The sequence below is a fragment of the Liolophura sinensis genome, chromosome 2, assembly GCF_032854445.1.
Source record: "Liolophura sinensis isolate JHLJ2023 chromosome 2, CUHK_Ljap_v2, whole genome shotgun sequence".
NCBI lineage: Eukaryota > Metazoa > Mollusca > Polyplacophora > Chitonida > Chitonidae > Liolophura > Liolophura sinensis.
Window position 1 is genome coordinate 22,168,543 of NC_088296.1, and position 22,089 is coordinate 22,190,631.

The following is a 22,089-nucleotide window of genomic DNA, read 5'->3' on the forward strand; positions in this document are numbered from 1 at the left end:
GTGTAAAAGGTCAATCGTCAGCCAACAGTGAAATTCCTCTGCACTACGTCACAGTTTCACTTCACAGCACTGCAGTTCTTGTGTACTGTGTCACAGCTTTGCGCTATGACACACAGTTCCTGTATACTATGTTGCAATATTACACTATGATACTGCAGTTCTTGTGTACTACGTCACTCTTCTACTCTGACTCTTCATTCTTGTGAACTACGTCACAGCTTTCATCTGCGTCTCAACACTATAACACTGCACTGTGCATTAGGTCACGGCTTTATGATCAGGGTTCCACGACTAAAAAATGCCCAATTTTCACAGGACGAGATTAAAGCATTATCAATTATAACAGCTTTGTTTATGACTGGAATTCCACTGACATAATGCTTAGACTTAAATCAACCAATAAAATAAAACAAAATGTCATACAACATGTCATTTTACATTTGTACAGGTAAAATGAGAGTTATCAGGACCCTTGTGCGGCCTGTGATGTCTACCCTGTTCTACTCTGTAATTCTTCAACCGTCTTGCATATTTACAAGATGTTAATCCAGGCAAAGTTTGAGGTTATTATTCTGTATACACTGTTAAAATTATACTTTTCGGTAAAGCCCTGCAATTTGCCAACCAAACCTATGTAGTCTTCTCTTCAAAATGAAATTAAAAAGGAGCATAAATTTCTTTTAAGTTGCCATTCCATCTGTGAATAAGGTTGAGCAGTTAGGTGTAATTACACAGAAGTAACTGAAGTAGACACTATTAGCTACAAACACCAGTTCTGGGCAAGTACTTATAAAAAGGAAGAAAAAAAAAATGTTCTTTTTCCTGACATAACTTGTTTAACAAATAAACATATAAAAAATTCCTGCCACAGCATCAAAAATTTTTTTATATATTTTATAGCACCTAACTGTAACTCTTTAAATCTGCACCTACAGGAAAGAAAACTTGAACAGCTGCCCTAAATGACTTAAAATTTCGCACACAAAAGTGCATTTTTAGAGGCAGATAAATGTCACAAACTATTATTTTTGGTACTGACACAATTCTCCAACAGAATATCATCCCAGGTTCCAAGCAAACCTCAAAACACCTTTCTAAAATCATTAGACCTCTCCGAATCAGGAAAAATGGGCAAGTTAGTCATGGATGAAATTTAAGGTCAATAAGCGTATTTGTTGACAAATGAACCTCTGGCCCACTTACTGTAATGTGACACAACCCTAACCACTACTCACCATTCCTACTGTTAATAGCATTGGCAGATCATCAATTCACAAGTAAATAACAGCCAGTAGAGTTTAGAGTAATGCCCCAATAAAATGGCAATGACCCTCCTTGCTCTAACATTTCACACAGGAATTCCTAGAACTTCCTGTGAAAAGTCACTTAATATTCTCAGTAAATTCCCTGTTTCCTCCCTTTCTAAAGCTGTGAGCTAGAAATCAGCAGAAATCTACTAGTATATGTTTATGAGTTTCCTGCCACCAGAAAAACGTGTTGAAAATCTAATATAGATGGCAAAAAAAAGAAAACAAAAATAGCCCACACCTGGTGATACCTCGAAGCTGTTCCAGACTCTAGGCATGCAGGTCACACAAGACTAAGTTACACAGTCAAAAAAAGTCCTTTCTTAACTCCCTTTTTAGAAAGCTACATTCCCCCCCCTCATTGGTCGTTAATACATGAACAATGTATATAGAAACAGATAGACAAGCTTCTGCTACAATAAATATAACACGACTATGATTATATCAGTTATTAATTCAGGAAAATTATAGAATATGGGTTATTCCGCTCCCAGTTGACCTTTTGACCCTGCTTCTATGTCAACCCGACAAATCGGACACTTCTTATTCGTGGCCAGCCATTGGTCGACACACTCAATGTGGAAGAGGTGCATACAGGGCAGGCGTCTGGAAACAAAGTGTAGAAAACAGGAGAAATCAGTTTTACAATGCTTTACGATGAGAAACAATTTGATTTAGCTATGTATTTACTGGATTCGTATTTTACGTTGTACTCAGGAGTATTTCACTTACTGTAAACCTTCAACCTTTTCAACCACTTCTGCACTTTTTTCAGTGAAATTTATGCATACAGCTGTTATCAAAATGAGGCTAAAAATGATTTTTCTGTATCAATAAAGAAGCAAGCTTCATAAAACTGCAAATTATTACTCTACACACTATAGTTCTTTCAAAATACCGGTTAAAGTGGCTTTGAAATGGTTGAAGAGTTAGGGATTACGACGGCGACTAATGAAATCGTGGGAGGATTCTAGGGGAAACTGACGACCATCCACAAGTTGCTGACAAAATTCCCCAGATATCACCAGAGAGGAAGCCAGCATGAGCTGAACTCACAGCGTACGAGTTATAGTACGGCGGCACTGAGAGGTTCCTGGATCATTGTTCCGCGATGACGCACTAACCACTCGATTGTGGAGTCCACCATATGTCTCTTAGCTACATACGTCGCCATTATAGTTACAATCACTTCCTATAATCAGATCTCAAAATTCTAGTAAATCCTCAATTCACACACTGGTTGATTTCTCTGTTTTGCTTATCACAGTAAAACAGAAACACTATAACGGCCCTCACCTTTTCTGTTTCTTAAGACATGTGTAAAGACAAAGTGTAAGAAATGTACACGTATAAAAACATTACCACAATATGCACACGGGAATTAAACCGTCAAAACCCATGCATTAAAGACAGATCTACTTGTCATTGTAATCATAAGCAGCACAAACAAGGGAGATAACCCACCTGACATCTTCCTCTTCTTCAAACTCACAGAGACAAATGGTGCACTTTTCCAGCTGGTTCCCATCATCTTCTACATCACACACACGTTTTACCTGTACAGGGGAGAAACACAAACCTTAGCATCACTTTTCTCTGTGTTTAGAATTCTTAGTAATGTTATGCAAGAGAGTTCAAAAACGTCTAGACATTTGGAATACTTTATTTCACCTAGTTTAGTATTTCTCAAGTCACATTTTATATAAATTTGACTGATATCAATTATAAATTTATCACCCTCTTGTCATTAACACAATATTCAAGAATTTACAGATAGCATCAGTTTTATGGGTTTAAGGTTGAGGGTGGAAACTGGAGTGCCTGGGGGTAAACCACTCCTCTTTGGCAAGTAACTGACAAACTTTTCCATGTACTTTGTGTCATAAATCTTAGAGAATAAAGCCAGTTCACTGCATCATCTTTAATTTACTATACCTTGTCAAAGTTTTAGTATAGCTTGTTGAAGTTTTAATATACCTTGTCATGGATTAGGTCTTACCTTTTTGTATTTATGCGGGAAGGTATTGTTCTCTATAGTGTTTTGGCTAGCCCCACGATTAACATTCCCTAATCTCTCTTCCAGTGACAACAGCTCCTGTAAAACAAAAGTGATTTATTTTACTTATTAAATCAATTAATTGGCTCGACTTATTTAGCAAAAAACAAGATTATGAAGAAGTAGCACAAAGAAAACCAAAACTACCAGCATGGTAATGTAAAGAAATTCACCTGTTCACTGTAAATTCACCTGTATACTGTAAATTCACCTGTATACTTTAAATTCACCTGTGTAAATGTAAATCATGCATAATTTCATGGAACTGATAACCCTGGCCTGTACAAAGTTTTACAAAAAAAAAAAAAAAAAAAAAAAAAAACACTAAGTAAAATCGCATGCCGTTAATAGTAAGAGACATATAACTGTACATCCACAGAATCTCTCTTTTGTTCTTTCCTGCAATTTGTAAAACAGGGCAATTTTATAGTTGGTGCAAAATACCATAATATTACAGACAATTTACTGATTATTCCTTTATTTTAAGGGATGTAGAATTGACGCTGACTGCAGGGTTCATACTCCCAACACAGAAGTTTTTCAAGACATTCTTGAGGGTTAATTTGACACTTTTCAAGACGTTAGTATTGGACTATTTCCACTTCAACTTGAGACTTGGTTTGTTTTTACCCTGAGGATGGCATTGCAGGGCAGCCTCACCCATATCCAAGTCTTTCTCACACACACACCACACATTGCTTACTTTTTTCTACATGTTTGCATAGCCAGTCTTTATACTTTGGATTTTCAAGCCAGTTGTCATTGAAGACACACACCATTATTCAACTTTATGTCGAAGCGGGCCATGCGTAGTCTAGTTAGCCTATACAGATGACACACGACTTCAAAAGCCGGCAAAAAAGTACAGTCAGAACATCATTCGAAACTTCCGCAGACAAACGCATACTTTGCGACGACTTCGATGCATCAGTAGTTAGTAGGCTTATATATCACACCGTCACTCAAACGATCTGGATACACTTTTCAATAATTATCTATGACCATCTTTTCATTCTCGATAGATGTCTACATGATGATAAATGTTTGAAAGAGACAATGATGCTAGTACAGTACCGAATATCAGAGATTTTTGAAAAAGACACCCACAAGCTGTGCCGAACACTTTGACTGGTACCTTGCGTAGACGGAGGCCACAGCAGTGACCACAAATTTCGTGGTCTTGTCTGCATTACGTATTTTTTTTTACAACAACAAAAAAACATATTTCTGTCTCAAATATAGAATTAAAAACAAAAAATGCACACATCACAAATGCTAATTATCCCCACCTTTTCAAGGTAGTTTTTGTGTTTTCAAGGCTACTCAAGGCCTTGATTCCTTTTTGTTGTTTTTGTTTTCAAGGCTTTTCAAGGTTTTTGAGACAGGAGGCGAACCTCCTGTTTTTTTTTTTTTTGAAACTATAGGGAGTGAGATTTGGTTTACCCGCATGATGACACGTAAGAGTTGAGATGAACTCAATCAAACGTTTGAGAATGGCTTCTTATTTTTTTTCGTCTTTCCTTCATTTAATAATGTTGATTTAGCACCTGTGATGTCATTGTTGCAGTATTACTTCCACGCGTGTGTCTGGCTTCGTCAGCAGTGCAGAAGAAATTTTCCTCACTGTGACAGGTATACCTCATAAAGCGATTAATGTTTGTGCACTTTTAAATGCTGATAACTTTAATCAGATTACTGAACGACTATAAAGCGAGGTGTGAAACTGTAGGGAGTGAGATTTGGTCTACCCGCATGATGACACGTAGGAGTTGAGATGAACTCAATCAAACGTTTGAGAATGGTTTCTTAATTTTTTTTCGTCTTTCCTTCATTTAATAATGTTGATTTAGTATGATATACATTGAAATGGCGAACATTAGTTAGTGATCGGACGGACAGCTACTCATCAATATGAAAGCATTTGACAGAACACATTTTGCATCGAAAAAATTTTGTTCAATGTCAAAACCATGAAATGTAAGATAGACTGTAGAATTATATACTGTAGTCGTAAATTCCAGATCCCAAGGTCATTTCATTATAGCGCGAGGTAGCTGATGATATGCTCAGGGACCTGTCCCAAGGCGGCAGGCTACACTGTATCACCTGTAGCTACACGCTGGTCACCGTGATCACAACTGTGACCTCTCCATACAAGAGTTACATGCCCTCACCTCATAAGTTGGTCTGTGGACCATCATTCTGCCCAGCCTCATCTGCATGTTCCTGGGTAAGTTTGCAAAGGCCGGGAACGGAGGAAACGGAGGCATCTCCGGCATTGGAGGCTGAAATAAACCACAGAAAAAAAAAAAAAAGACGGTAAGAATGGTTTGGCTATTATTCAGTTTTGGGGAAAATTTTGTGTGCATTCATTTTGTTGGCCTCGAGATCAAGTTCAGCAACCAGCTTTAATATTACGCACGTTGAGTTTTGGCAAATTTAGCAAAATGTAAATTCTCCGTATGAGCTTGGTTTACTTATATGCAACTTTGAGGCAACATGCTTTGTCAGTCTATTAACAGCAGGTGATACATACATGTATGATAAACGGCCTAAAATTCTGTCATGACTATGCTGCACGTTCTGCCTGATTCCGACAGTTTTATTGATCTTATAAAAATGTTTTGAGTTCAGATAAGATAATATCCAACAGGAAAACCAAGAGTGAAGTTTGTTGCCTCTAAAACCAAGAGCTAAATCTGTTGCCTCTAAAGACAATGGTAAAAATTTTATTGCCTCTAAAACCAAGAGTGAAGTTTGTTGCCTCTAAAACCAAGACTTAAATTTATTGCCCCTAATGACAACAGTAAAAAGTTTATTGCCTCTAAAACCAAACTTTTTTGAACCTAAAAGTGGACTTGCGTGGGCCAATTTTTAGGCCATTTACCATATTGTGACCAAACTCTGATGACTTACCATTCCTGCAGCTACATTAATATGCATTCCCGCCCCTGGGATAGGGTAATGATGCAGCCTGGGAGGTCCGTGGTGGTAGTGATGGAGGTGATGATGAAGATGCTGGTGCTGAGGAGGTGTGGGTCCTGCAACCTGAGCTTGACTGCAATGTGAAAAAGAATAAAGAGATGCTGGCAATGTAGGCAAATGTAAACAATGACAGGTTTTTTTTTCCTAACAGTTACTCATTTTGCTAGATACTGAGTTCTATTGAGCTAACAAATGTGTTTTGAGGCTTTTTTGGAATGTATGATGTGGAAAAAAAATGCAAGTTTTAGCATCAACAGTAATATTTTATGACTTTAACTTGCCTTGAAATACACACTTTGCTGATGCAAATGACCAACTATTGGTAGGATTAAAGTTCATTATTTAAGTTTAACAATTAATTGATAAATGTGATCGATGTGAGTAATTACCTCATGACCTTCATTCGTTTCCTCTAAACTGCACATTATTCAGGTGAGTTTAATTACCTCATGACCTTCATTCGTTTCCTCTAAACTGCACATTATTCAGGTGAGTTTTAGAATCAATACAGTAATAATGTTAGCAGACTAAAGTGATGAAGTGTCAACCTTACATAATACTTCATAACCTTCATTTGTCTGTGAAAATGCTCATTTTTAGTCGAATTTCAGGGCAATTAGAGGAGCTGAATAGACAAGGTGTGAAGCCTTACGTTGGTGTAGTCCTGATGACAACCTCTGCCTGCACCGCTGGTGCTCCTGTGGATCCGGTCAGGTCCGTGGACATGTGCGCCCTCATGCCTGCACCATCAATCACGTGAGGCTGTGGAGGGTGCATGGCAGCCGTCGTGGACGGGAAGGGCTCCGGGTGGCGGAACACACCCACAGGAGGTTCCAGGCGATGGTGACGCAGTTCCTGAACGTTGGGGTGGTGCGGGAAGAGGCGCTGATGCTGTAACGTGGGCGGCGCGGCTGGTGCGGGTGGCATAGGGAGAGTCGCCGGGTGGTAGTGGTGGTGGTGGATGTGTGCCTGGGGCGGGTGGCCGTGAGGATTGCCGTAGTGAAGCCGGTTGTGGTTACAAGCACCTGGCAACAACAACAACAACATGCTCATTACTATGGGCTGGTGTTTAATGTCATGCTCAGCAATACTTCAGCTTACATGACTACATGACGGAGGTGAAGTACTGTGAAGTACTGTACTTCACCTAAAGTTTGGCCTCTAAAAATGAATCATAAGTTTATAAAGGCCTTCAAATGATACTTCTGGTGCTGATACTTCTGATGTGAATACTTCTGGTGACGTGAATACTTCTGGTGATGTGAATACTTCTGGTGCCAATACTTCAGTGCTTTTAGTAAGGAGTGGCAGCACTGTCCATGGAGCGGCAGCACGGTTCATGGAACGGCCATTCATGGAGTTGCAGCACTGTCCATGGAGTGGCAGCACTGTCCATGGAGCGGCCATCCATGGAGTGGCAGCACTGTTCATGGAGTGGCCATCCATGGAGTGGCAGCACTGTTCATGGAGTGGCCATCCATGGAGTGGCAGCACTGTCCATGGAGCGGCCATCCATGGAGTGGCAGAGATGTCCATGGAGCGGTCATCCATGGATTGGCAGCACTGTCCATGGAGAGGCCATCCATGGAGTGGCAGCGCTGTCCATGGAGTGGCAGCGCTGTTCATGGAACTGCCATCCATGGAGTGGCAGCACTGTTCATGGAACTGCCATCCATGGAGTGGCAGCACTGTTCATAGATCGGCCATCCATGGAGTGGCAGAGATGCCCATGGAGCGGTCATCCATGGAGTGGCAGCACTGTTATAAATCATAAGCATATAAAGGCCTTCAAATGATACTTCTGGTGCCAATACATACATGTAAGTGCTTCTAGTAAGGAATTAATCAAACTTAAACGGTACATGAATTAATGAGAAACATCAAAACATGTCATAGGAAAGTGCTGAACTTTAAGTGAAATAGAGTACATGGGGGTTGGAGGTGGGGGGAAACGAATATTCATGAATTCAACAGCATGATAACTAACAACATGACTGGTCAAGGCCATTAAAGTCACAACAAGCCTGCATTTGGAGCTGTGTAAACCTGACACAACCAGAGCATCAGCATGAATAACACTGTCAACGTTTGTAACAGGTTATTGTATTTATTTATTTATTTGATTGGTGTTTTACGCCGTACTCGAGAATATTTCACTTACACGACGACGGCCAGCATTATGGTGGGAGGAAAAACAGGGCAGAGCCCAGTGGAAACCCACGACCATCTGCAGGTTGCTGTCAGACCTTCCCACTTACGGCCGGGGAGGAAGCCAGCATGAGCTGGTGTTGAACTCACAGCGACCACATTGGTGAGAGACTCCTGCGTCATTACGCTGCGCTAACGTGCTAACCAACTGAGCCACGGAGGCCCCAACAGGTTATTGTAAGATAATTTTCCTTCAATACACATACAAATTAGACAAGATATATTAACAAGTACTTGCAACGGAAAACAAGCTGAAGCCTGCAATGATTTGACAAGATGAAACATGGAGTGGCAGCACTGTCCATGGAGCGGCCATCCATGGAGAGGCAGCGCTGTTTGTGGAGCGGCCATCCATGGAGTGGCAGCGCTGCCCATGGAGCGGCCGTCCATGGAGTGGCAGTGCTGTCCATGGAGCGACCATACATGGAGTGGCAGCGCTGCCCATGGAGTGGTAGCACTGTCCATGGAGCGGCCATCCACGGAGTTGCAGCACTGTCCATGGAGCGGCCATCCATGGAGTGGCAGCACTGTCCATGGAGCGGCCATCCATGGAGTGGCAGCGCTGCCCATGGAGCGGCCTTCCATGGAGTGGCAGCACTGTCCATGGAGCGGCCATCCATGGTGTGGCAGAGATGTCCATGGAGTGGCGGCGCTGCCCATGGAGCGGCCATCCATGGAGTTGCAGCACTGCCCATGGAGCGGCCATCCACGGAGTTGCAGCACTGTCCATGGAGCGGCAGCACTGCCCATGGAGCGGCCATCCACGGAGTTGCAGCACTGTCCATGGAGCGGTCATCCATGGAGTTGCAGCACTGCCCATGGAGCGGCCATCCACGGAGTTGCAGCACTGTCCATGGAGCGGCCATCCACGGAGTTGCAGCACTGCCCATGGAGCGGCCATCCACGGAGTTGCAGCACTGTCCATGGAGCGGCCATCCATGGAGTGGCAGCACTGTTCATGGAGTGGCAGCACTGTCCATGGAGCGGCCATCCATGGAGTTGCAGCACTGTTCATGGAGTGGCAGCACTGTCCATGGAGCGGCCATCCATGGAGTTGCAGCACTGCCCATGGAGTTGCAGCACTGCCCACGGACCGGCCATCCATGGAGCGGCAGTACTGTTCATGGAGTGGCAGCACTGCCCACGGACCGGCCATCCATGGAGCGGCAGCACTGTTCGTGTCACATAAACATACAACATATACACACCACAGTGGAACTGTACTTACTCAATCTTCTCCCAAACAATCTGACTGTCCCCAAGGGTGGTCAAGCCCGTACCCACCCAATCTGCATACGTCTCTTACTAGATGTAAAACATCTCTGTATTAAAATATCCTTGAATGGACAGTCAGGCACGTAAGTCTCTCCTTCTGACGAATAAGATCATCTTTTATCCCATGTTCCAGGTACTTTTTTGTCTGCTGGGTTGTACAAGTGCGTGTATGCTGGAGTTACTCCTCTAAATTTCCTTACAGATGAACAGTGGGGAGTGAAAGTGCTGCTGTTGTTGTTGTTCATGGTGTTATGCCATATTCTACATTACTTCAATCATGACTTTCTTACTGGTAAGTTTCCTTTTTTTTTTTTTTTGGTTTTTTTTTCAATATATATATACCCAGATGCCTCAACTTTCCGCATATGAAAGAGCAACTTGCAGTGTAATTTATGCACATTTTTAATTTGATTTTGGAGACAAAACTTCATTAGTTAGACTATGCGTGATAATCTGTAATACCTTTCCAGCACGACCCATTATGGGTTACCGTACATGTGTGTAAGCTTGAGAACACCTACAATATATTAACATTGAAAAAGTTCATGGACAACCCTGGTTAGATAAGTGGGTAGTGATACTCACCTGCAGAGCACATGGAGGGGTGGGCGTGAGTGTGTGGATGGGTGTGGGCATGGGGAGCGATGATGTGGAAGCCACACGGGGTCGGGTCGTGTGGGGTATGGAACGCACAACCCTGTGGCGGAATCCTCTCCCCACATCCTCCAGCAGACTGACCGTGGTGCTGTCAACAACACAAAACCGATTATTTCATTATGTGCATTACATGTGAGAAAGTCTGTCAATAACGTGTCAAAGGTCAGTTGTTTTTACTCTAATTATGTCCGTCCATAAAACTTACAACTATAACAAAAGTGAAAAATACTTATACATGATGCTAACCCACTCCAGGAGACATAGCTCCGATTGGTCAAAGTTTTGACAGGCTACAATTATCTTTCCACATGGGCCAATTTCTTAAAAATGACACCACCCTTTGGGGGCGTTTAAGATCCACAGGGAATTTAAACTTGCCTATCTTTACTTAAGTGCATGTACTTTAATGTGAATTTATAGGTGATTTTACACCGTAATCATTTATTTATTTATTTATTTAATTTACTGCTTTTTTAAGCCAAACTCAACAATATTTCACTTATACAACCGAGCAGAGTCTAGGGGAAACTCAAAACCCTGTAACCATTTTAACATTAAAACACACAAGTTAGCCTGGTGGAGAAACGTACAAGCAGTCCAGCATTGCCATGACTACAGGAAGGAGTGTGGCTGGAGCAGTGAGAGTTGCGATCCGGCATCCTGCAGGCCTGAGAGTGAGGCTGTGTGGGATGGAAATGGTTCATATGGGCCGGGGGAGGCTCCAGAAACTGGGGATGTAAGAACGCCGGGGAGGCAGGGATGCGGAGAGGGCTGAGGGGCGGTGGTACCGCACAGGGTGGAGTCTTCACAGAACACGCCCCCCGGTCTGAGGAAGAGAGTGTGTGGGTGCTGGTCGGTTGTGGGAACAGCGTGTGGATGTGGTCTTCTTGGCTGTTCCGAGAACTGGAAGCATTGTCTGCAATGGGAAATTGAATACTTCAACGCATCTGAAGTTGCCATATCTTGTAATTAGATGTAATGAGATGATTTATCATGTTAATATGTTTAACTGGTGTTTCATTTTATTTCAAAGAATTATAAAGCTTGTGCATGCCACATGTACATGAAGGCAAATTTTCCATGCACCAAAATTATTTAAGAAAGTTACAATGATATTCACATGGCAGTTTTGTTCAGTTTCAAAATATTAAAATAACTATTTAACTTGGGAATAGAATCTATGCAGTACATGTATAATGTGCATGTATCTGTAACTTAAGACAAATGTAACTTAATCTGAAGTTATACATCTATTCAAAATATTGAACACAGTTATAAAAATATAACTTAAGACAAATGTAACTTAATCTGAAGTTATACATCTATTCAAAATATTGAACACAGATAAAAATATTTGATGTTTCCAGCTCTTCAGAGTGATGACCTAAACACAATCGTCCAATATGATTTAAAGGTGTGACAAGTAAGATTTCATTTATATCATTACAAAACGACAATTAATTTGATAAAATACATGTACAACAATCATTCAACATCTTGGACTCAATTTCAGGACATGAGTTTTAGTTTGAGCTCTTCTAAACATTTATTTATTTATTTATTTATTTGATTAGTCTTTTATGCCGTACTCAAGAATATTTCACTTATATGATGGCGGCCAGCATTATGGTGGGAGGAAACCGAGCAGAGCCCGGGTGAAACCCACAACTATCCGCATCTTGCTGGCATACCTTCACATGTATGGCTGGAGAGAAAGCCAACATGGAAAGCTGGGCTTTAACTCACAGCGACAGCACTGGTCATTATGCTGCGCTAACCAACTGAGCCACAAAGGCAGCTCTTAAAAAACAAGTAAATGACCACAACTTTTGGCCCCTGTTGAGGTTTGATATTATGAATTGAATCAAAACTTGCTCCGTAGAATCAGCCCCCTGCATGCCCTGGCACTTACCGTCATCTGATTCAGTTAAATCCACCACAACAGTGGCTCTTGTTGTGGCTTCGTTTTTCCTCGCAGGCCTGGAAAGAAACATGTACATGTGCCAGTGAGTCAGATGTTGTGATGTTTCTACTATTACCAATGGACAACACAAATGTGTTGACCACTGAGTCAAATGTTATGTTTCTTTACCATCGACAATGGACAACACAAATGTGTTGACCACTGAGTCAAATGTTATGTTTCTTTACCATCGACAATGGACAACATAAATGTGTTGACCACCGAGTCAAATTTTGTTATGTTTCTTTACCATCGACAATGGACAACATAAATGTGTTGACCAGCCAGTCAAATGTTATGTTTCTTTACCATCGACAATGGACAACATAAATGTGTTGACCACCGAGTCAAATGTTATGTTTCTCTACTATTGACAATAGACAACATAAATGTGTTGACCACCGAGTCAAATGTTGTAATGTTTCTCTACCACTGACAATGGACAACATAAATGTGTTGACCACCGAGTCAAATGTTGTAATGTTTCTCTACCATTGACAATGGACAACATAAATGTGTTGACCACCGAGTCAAATGTTATGTTTCTCTACCATTGACAATAGACAACATAAATGTGTTGACCACCGAGTCAAATGTTGTAATGTTTCTCTACCATTGACAATGGACAACATAAATGTGTTGACCACCGAGTCAAATGTTGTAATGTTTCTCTACCATTGACAATGGACAACATAAATGTGTTGACCACCGAGTCAAATGTTGTAATGTTTCTCTACCATCGACAATGGACAACATAAATGTGTTGACCACCGAGTCAAATGTTGTAGTGTTTCTCTACCATCGACAATGGACAACATAAATGTGTTGACCACTGACTCAAATGTTCTTATGTTTCTCTACCATCGACAATGGACAACATAAAAGTGTTGACCACTGACTCAAATGTTGTTATGTTTCTCTACCATCGACAGTGGACAACACAAATGTGTTGACCACTGAGTGAAATGTTATGTTTCTTTATTGAAATATTCTTGAATATGATGTAAAACATCAATCAAATAAACATATAAATAAATCAACATGGTCATCATTAGGGTTTCACAATAAGTTAAATTCTGTCAGTGTACATGTGGATAAAAAATCACCTCCAGCAGAGTATCCATTAAACTATCATTTGTGCTATACCTATCATGCATCCAGGTTATTTTATTTTTTTTTTTATTTTTTTTTATTTTTTTCAAGAAATCAGTACCCATGCAGAGCACCAGCTTTCATGTGCAGTGCTGGTTTTAATTTCTTCAGTTGATTTTTGCCTTACCTGCTTGGTTCCACCCTAACCACCTCCACATCGCTGTCATCAGACGCAGATGACAGGTGAACGTCAGGTGTCACAGGTGAGTGGCTACAGCGTGCTGCCTCTCTGGGGATTCGGCGGAACCCAGACAAATCGGAGGAGTCAAACGGCACCTGAGGATGCTGGGAGCCCGAGCTCCCGCAGGCACCAGGCCTGCTCCCCATACTAGATCTGTGGCCAGGAGGGCTTCCACGGTTGTCGTGACCACGGTTACCATGGTTACCGCGCCCGCACCTGCCGTCGTGACTAGAATGGCCACCGTTGTCATGGCGATTCACGCCGCCACCACTACTGTTACCGTTGCTGTTGTACATGGAGTCTCTTGGATGACTAGTACTTGAGCATTTTTTCTTGTTGAATCCACCGTTAACACTGCCACCGCTGTGCGTGGCGAAGGTGTAATGGTGGTCTGGCTCGCTGGGACGGTTGTGGAAGAGAACCTGGTGCAAAGGGTGAGGGCGCGCGAACACATGGGAGGGGAGCTGAGAGAGGGAATGCAGATGTGGGCTACCTGTGGTGGAGCTCTGCGCGCGTCGATCCTGACCAGGGCCGGGGGAATAGTTGATTGCACACGGGTTTGGGGGCATGAATCCTGCGCGAGGTAGACGTGGGGGGAGGCGTGGAGGCATGACGCGCGGTCGGGCAGACGCAGGCGCTTCCACACAAGGAGGTTTAACGGCCTTGGGGCGCACAAGAGCCTTCCCACGGCTCTCCGTGTTCGACGACCCAACAGCCGGAGTTGCCTCCATCAAGTCCTCTTGGTCGGACGAGCCAGGGGAAGGGAGGTTACCACGAGCGACCATCACATCAACGTCCGAATCGCTGTCCGATGACGCGCTGCTGCTGACACTGCTATATGAGATGTGAACAGCGTTCGGCACACCCCGAGCCCCACTGCTAGTTGAAGGTTCACAGTCAGCCATGTGGCTTGAAGCCGCCGTCGGCCGCATGCATCCTTCAAAGTGACACAGCCTCGGGGCTCCGTGCGACGTCATGTGACCAGATCCTCCGTGTTCTGGGCAATCAGAGGCTGAGTTGTTCAGCTCCTCGTCAGACAAAGTCACCTGCGATGCCGTTCGCTTCAAACAAGCAAACTGCTCAGACTTGCTGGAGTCCTCTCCCTTGTTTTTAGAGCTCTGCGTGTTTGTTGGTGCACATGGTCTATTGTGAAAACGACCAAACTGAAACATTGACCCCGGGTGACCTTGGTGACCTTCTTGACCTCTGTTACTCGACGGTCGAAAAGGGTCGTGCTTCTTGCGGGGCTGATTACGATCACTGCGTGAGTTGCTGTCACTCTGAGGATTATGGGAAGTCATGTGTACCATTGGGACAGCACTGGCCAACTGAACTTCAATATCACTCTCACTGTCAAACTGAAGTACATCTGGGTTCTCTCCCCTTAACCATGGGTGTTCTGCAGACATTGGGGGTGCCCACTCAACCTCACTGTCATCATCCTCATGAGCAGCATCTGAACTGTTTGACCTAAACAAATCTGACCTTTGACCTCCCCATGGCCTTGACCCTGATTTAGTGTTTTCATCGGCTGATAGACCAGATAGCTGTTCCATGTAGTGGCGAAAACTTTCCGTAAGACTTCCCGAGGGAGTAGAATCAATTGGCATTGACTCTGGAAAGAAATATAGCACTACATAAATGATCTGCTTTCAATAAATTTGAGACATAGAGCGCCTAACTAAAGTCGGTCTAAGCAGTGTATTATTTTGGTCTTTTCTCTGTGTATACATGTATGCACTGTTTGGGGTTTAATGTCCTACTTCAACATTTTTCAGTCATATGACAAGGAGTCACTCACTCTTTGAGATCAGCTGATATGACAGGCCAACCTCAGACAACATCAGCTGATACATTATCGCAGATATATATGTATATATGCTGTTATGATATATATGTATATATATACATATATACATGTTTCCTTGATCTAACCTTTCAGTGCCAAGTGCCTAACGAGGCTGCAACAAGTACCATTTTTAAAGTCTTTGGTATCCCCTAACCCAAGATTGATCTCCTGACTTTCCTGTGTTCTAAGTCAATAAATTGCCTCTGCTGTTGTATACATGTACATGTATGTGTAATTGCATTCACCCAACAAAGTTGTACTTCACAAGCACAGCAGAGAAACAGCAGATAAGGTTGTGCATTTACACAGTTTAGAACGCTCTTGCTTCAGCATAAAATGTTCCCGATTATCACAGAATGAATACTTAAAAAAAAAAAATCATAATAATAATATTAAAACAAATATAAAAGATTGAAAAGTTTGATGTCATTTTGTTGTATGACAAAGCAACTCAGAAACTGAGCATTGTACAAGAACTATTTTATTACCTGGGGAAGCTCCAAGGACGCTTTCAACAGACACCACATCCACGTCTTCTTCTGCTGAGTGCCACATGTCATCATCTCCAGCAGGGGTGAGGCCTAAACAGACGATGCTTATAATTATTGCTGATCGGATTCATTGTGATTTCCATTAGCAAATTAGCCTCTGGCTTACAATCCTATACAAACTCCATGACTCTTGTACAACACCAGGCCCCAGGATCACAAAGCTGTACTAGACTTAAGTCAGACTTAGTCTTAAAGGTGGAGAAAACATAAAAATGACATAAACTTCAGAAGAAAGAGTGCGAAAAGTTGTTCCTAAATGTGGTCTTCAATATTTTTTCTGATTTTTCCTAAAGGAGAAAAAGACACTTAAAAATAATTTTTGTAAGGTGAGTATTTGGGACCACCTTTTGGTATTTATAGTCTTTTTTCAATAATGTCATAAATGAGGATGTAGCACAGGTTTAACAAATATTTTTGCACTAGAATTTGTTCTTTTCAGCTAAGAAATGTATTAAACCTCAATTTGGATCATACTTATATTTTTAACATGTTCATAAATATCATCATAATTTATGTTAAATGCATATGTTTCGATATAAACAACAAATTTACATTCAAAAGAATTTATCAGACAAGCATCACATCCTTATTTAGAACATTATTATGCAACAACGATAAATACCAAAAGTTGGTCCCAAATACCCACCATACAAAAATATTTTCAAATACCCTTTTCTCTTCATATTTTTGCAAATAAGTTTTGATGCTCTTTCATCTGATTTTGGCATCATTTTAAAGTTTTCTTCTCCTTTAACCCATAGTATTAATCCTGGGGGCCCCTGTGGCTTAGGTGGTTAGCCCCAGGCGAAAGCAATGACCCAGGGGACCCCCACCAATGCAGTTGCTGTGAATTCAAGTCCAGCTCATGCTGGCTTCCTCTCCGGCCATACGTGGGAAGGTCTATCAACAACCTCCACATGGTCGTCCGTTCCACCATCATACTGGCCGCCATCATACAAGTGAAACATTCTTGAGTACAGCGTAAAGCACCAATCAAATAAATAAATAAATAAACAAATAAATAATATTGATCCCAAACTTAAGACTTGAACTCACATGATAACATTTGATTTTGCTGTGAAGACAACTCATCAGTATTAAAGCAAAAATGTCTATGGTGCATGTTTATCACAATTTTAGAAGTCAACTATTATGAAGATATTCTTCAATATATGGCATAGAATGCCCATCAATTATCAAGCAAATTAAATAACTGTCAGATATTATTACACTACCCTAATCCCTCAACCTTTTCGCATATGAAAGTTCAACTTTCAGCGCAATTTATCCACATTTTTAATATGATTTTAGAGACAAAACTACATTGGTTGGATTGGTCAGTTTCAGGGCTTCACAAGAAGTATAATTTTATCAGTCTACACACAATAATGCCTTCAGAATATGCTTGAATAAACACCTTGCAAACACGCAAAAAGACTGAAGAATTACAGTACATGTAGTTACATGGTTACTGAGTGATGGAATACGGAAATTATGGTGTCAGCCATCATCACGTCCTCAATACGTGATGGTTACGGACACCATATATTTCTCTGTCCTTTCAGTGAGTAACCATGTAACAAATTTATCCCGCAAAAGACCCATGAATTTAATGCCAAAGACCTAGGTATAGGATTATCGCTTCAGCGGGATAAATGTACTATGTACAGCACAGCACGCTTTTTTTTTTATCCATACACCAGACTACTCACTTTTCAGCGCCATACCTTTGTCTACATCATCAAATGCCAAATAAATGAGTAAATAACACCTTAGCCTTACCCATGGTGTGCTCAACGATGGCTTCTGCTTGAGCATTTAACTCAGCTTCAAAGACATCATGAGGAGAGGCTGCACTGGCAGCCATAGCCGATGAGCTTGATGGACAGCTGCCGTCGTCCATCAGTGCGCTGAGGGAAGGCTCTGGACTGTCCACGATGATCTCGTCATCTTCGTCCTGATGATCAGAACCAGGTAGGCAACTGTTATAAGGTGACTGATCATAAACATACATGTATGTTAATTGCAACAAGCGAGCCTAGGTTTCCACATGGTTTGAACACTTTCAAAATTTGAAAATTTTCGCACAATTTCAAAACATTTCCAGGTTATTTTCAATACTGTTCACAAGCCTGAGGCAATATAAAATTACCTTAATTACATGTAGTTAAACTTTAGTCTTTCAGGTGTACACAGCAAGAAATTAGTTCAAAAATGGAATTTCTCCAAATCTGTCAGCATACTATAAACAGTATGTTATTTCTGACTACAGACTTGTTTCAAAGCCTTCCCAGGTCAAACTACAAAAAACAAAAAAATAAAAATGAATTTCCAGGCTTTTCAAGTTAAAAGAAATGAAATTCCAGGCTTTTCAAGTTAAAAGAAATGAAATTCAATTCCAGGCTTCTCAAGTTAAAAGAAATGAAATCCCAGGCTTTTCAAGTTAAATTTATTTATTTATTTATTTGATTGGTGTTTTACGCCGTACTCAAGAATATTTCACTTGTACGAAGGCGGCCAGCATTATGGTGGCAGGAAACCGGGTAGAGCACGGGGGAAACCCACGACCATCCGCAGGTTGCCTCCAGACCTTCCCACATATGGCCGGAGAGGAAGCCAGCATTAACTGGACTTGAACTCACAGCGACCACATTGGTGAGAGGCTCCTGGGTCATTACGCTTCGCTAGCGCGCTAACCGACTAAGCCATGGAGGCCCCCCTCAAGTTAAATGAAATGAAATTCCAGGCTTTCCAAGGCTTTAAACCTTGCGTGTACAAGAACACAAGGCATCTGTAGCTTTTGGTGTGAATCCCAGTAAATGTTCTTGTGAAGTCTACACTCTTAGACTAAGTATACAGATTTTTCACACATTGTTTGCAGGTAAATGCACATTTGGAAACTTATGTACATATATCACTTTTGTGTCACTATTCCACCAATTTACAAAAACATTGTTCTAATAGCATACTGCAAAATATTAGGAGCACATGAAGCTTTACACAGATTTGAAAATGTAGTTTCAAGTCAAAACACAAAGAGAAACGACAAAAAGAATGCATATATAATTTTTTAAGTCAAAAAAAAAAAAAAAAAGAATGCACATACAGATTTACAACTGAGCTCAAGACTGGCTGAAATGCTGCTGCAAAGACGTTTAAATTTCTTTTTGTTTACCTCACATAAGACCTGTTCTGTTCTGTACCGATTCAACATGAAACTGCTATCTGCTTTATGATGAAAACCACAAGCTGAAGAGCATTTACCTCTTTTTTAACACTGGCAGCAGATTGCCAAGCTGCCTCAGGGTCATCCGGTACAGCGATCAATTCCTGTTCCATCATAACCTCTGGTGACCTTTGACCTTCTGATCTTAGCTAGGGTCTTTACATCAGCCACAGTCGCTCAGCTGATGACTGGTCAGTGGTGTTACTACACTTACACAATGTCCAGCTTTGCCCGTCCCTGCTTCCATCTATAACACAAGGCAAATCCAATATCAACATAAATTATGAAATTTTAATGCTTATGTACAGGTATGTCAAACTGGTCAAGGGCAAGTGATTTCAAGCTAACTTCATGTTACACGTCCACAATAGCTATAGGTGCACTGCAACTCAAAAGTTTTAATCCATCCTTTATTATGAATTTTTCCTACATCAGTTGTTTTTGTGTGTGTTGCATTTAAGTTTAATACACTGTCCATAACGGTACAACTACATATACAGGCAACATATACACAAACAGGTTGTCAGCTGGGTGGTCAAATTCAGCCAAATATTAGTCAAAAGTTCTTTTCAGGGGCCAAATATCTACAAAATTGCTTTCTGTAATTCAAAAAGATGCTTCAGTACTGGTTGCCCATGATTTGTTAAAAGCTGCAAAGTTAGCCCAGTTGATCTTAATTGTATATTAACACTTCCTTTATTTAACTCAAACAATTTATTTATTTATTTGATTGGTGTTTTACGCCGTACTCGAGAATATTTCACTTATACTATGGCGGCCAGCATTATGGTGGATGGAAACCAGGCAGAGGCGAAGGGGAAACCCACAACCATCCGCATGTTGCTGGTAGACCTTCCCAGGTACGGCTGGAGAGGAAGCCAGCATAAGCTGGACTTGAACTCACAGCGACCGCATTGGTGAGAGACTCTTGGGTCATTACGCTGCGCTAATGCGCTAACCAACTGAGCAACGGAGGCCCCTCAACTCAAATAATGGAACTCAAATTAAACATGTAGATAAAAGTCACACCACAGGCCATATTGGAAAACCGGCAGACTTTACTAAATCAGTAAACATGATAACATGACCAGACACAATTTGTAACTCACATACTGATTTGAGTGGAAAATAAAATCAGCCAAGGAAACCAATATTAATGAGTTTACTAGTACACTGATTTGTGTCTTGATAAAGTATTCCTTATTATCAGAGTTCGAAATACGGTACCTGCACCTGACATCAGTACACCCATTTATTTTACTTTGCAGGCAGAAAGTGATAACCTCATGCATATGCAAGAATGCTACATGAAGAACAATTCCAATCATTTTCATCATTGCCATAATTACCTTGCACTGGCAACTAATCAGATTCCAGATCATGATAGATGAACACAAGAAACTTTGGCAACAGCTAAGGATTTAGTTTTTTGATCTGAAAGTATGTTTTTGATCTGAAAGTATGCCAGAGTATGTAATTTAGGTTTCAGATATCTGAAAGATTCACTTTAAATGCACAAATGGCTGAGGTAATCAGGTTGCCAGCGTGGCCCAGAGACTCAGGAGTCTTTGAGTTCAAGTCAGATTCATGCTGGCTTCCTCTTCATGGACGTACATGGAAAAGTCTGCCAGCAAACTGTGAATGGTGGTGGGTTTACCCCAGGCTCTGCCCAATTTCAGAATGCTGGCCACGGTCATATTAGTGAAATATTCTTGAGTACAGCATAAATAACCATTGAAATAAAACATAAATAAAACCCTTAAAATTTGCTAAATTAGGTTTGACAGTGTCACAGGTGTTGTAAAATGTTTTATCAAGGGAAGATATGTCCACTTTTATCTATATGAGCTTTATGACTCCAGCTTTATGACTGGATGCACACTTAAATCTGCTACCTGGCTTACTCTGAAAGAGGTACTAATACTGATAATTACAGAAAGTTGGCAAATCACGAGCTTCCCTGTACAGCTTTCAAAAGGTAAATTATGTCAACGATGTCAACACATGACATAAATAGACCTAGTGCAAATAGTTTTAGGTTCAACCATAGATGTTACCTATATCAGATTTAGCACCTTTTTCACAATACAGATGAAGCAGACGATTTTTTACTCAATTTGATGTAAATACACAAACAGACATACGTGCAGAACGTGCCTGTTGCGTTTGATACGTGACCTAGAAACTTAACTGTGAGGGAGTTTGACACATAGCACTGAGCTCAGTATGTTGACAAAAATGGTTATGTTGGCAAAAATGGTGATGTTACACGAACCACGATGAAAAAATTGTTCCAGTAACATTTCCTGTTGTTTTATCTATAGCTATTAAGATAAAATACATATGATTAAAATGCTTGCTTTAGACAATGAATAAAATGCAGAAATTTCTGGCTGAATATCGTCTAAATTTAGAATCCGGTAGTTGTTTTCCGCCTTCGTTAGGCGCTCTTGATAGGCATTCCTACAACAAAACAGATCATTTAACATAATTATTACACGAAAACTGAAGAAAAGTACGTACCCGTTGAATAAAATCCGTGAAATTCCAATTAAGGTGCAGCCAAAATGATTCATTTCCCTTCTCTCGAAAACACCAATGTTTTGCCCTTTGCTGGTTTGGTCATTTTACTCCAGGGCTTGTTGTTTACGAACTTCGATGATTGGCTAAAACTAAAAT

At 41.1% G+C, this 22,089-nt stretch overlaps 1 protein-coding gene across 1 annotated transcript; it reads right to left on the reverse strand.

Moving 5' to 3' along the window:
* Nucleotides 1-1,307: 1,307 nt before the first annotated feature.
* LOC135462443 (uncharacterized) lies at nt 1,308-22,019 on the reverse strand. The gene is made up of 14 exons (XM_064739670.1): nt 21,934-22,019; nt 19,449-19,657; nt 17,967-18,141; nt 16,122-16,214; nt 13,731-15,399; nt 12,401-12,468; nt 11,079-11,404; nt 10,417-10,576; nt 7,001-7,373; nt 6,280-6,421; nt 5,538-5,648; nt 3,307-3,402; nt 2,772-2,863; nt 1,308-1,913 (listed from the first exon to the last, which is right to left on the reverse strand). Exons 2-14 carry the CDS (start codon nt 19,524-19,526, stop codon nt 1,787-1,789), a joined length of 3,510 nt encoding a protein of 1,169 aa, XP_064595740.1. The 5' UTR covers nt 19,527-19,657; nt 21,934-22,019; the 3' UTR covers nt 1,308-1,786.
* Between the last annotated feature and the right edge of the window lie 70 nt (nt 22,020-22,089).

Coding starts and splice junctions, on each gene's coding strand:
- LOC135462443 (XM_064739670.1), bottom strand. CDS start 19,526: ATGATGGAACAGGAATTGATCGCTGTACCGGATGACCCTGAGGCAGCT. Junction 6,422..7,000: donor GTCATCAGGACTACACCAAC/GTAAGGCTTCAC, acceptor TTCACATTGCAG/TCAAGCTCAGGTTGCAGGAC. Junction 5,649..6,279: donor TTAATGTAGCTGCAGGAATG/GTAAGTCATCAG, acceptor GGTTTATTTCAG/CCTCCAATGCCGGAGATGCC.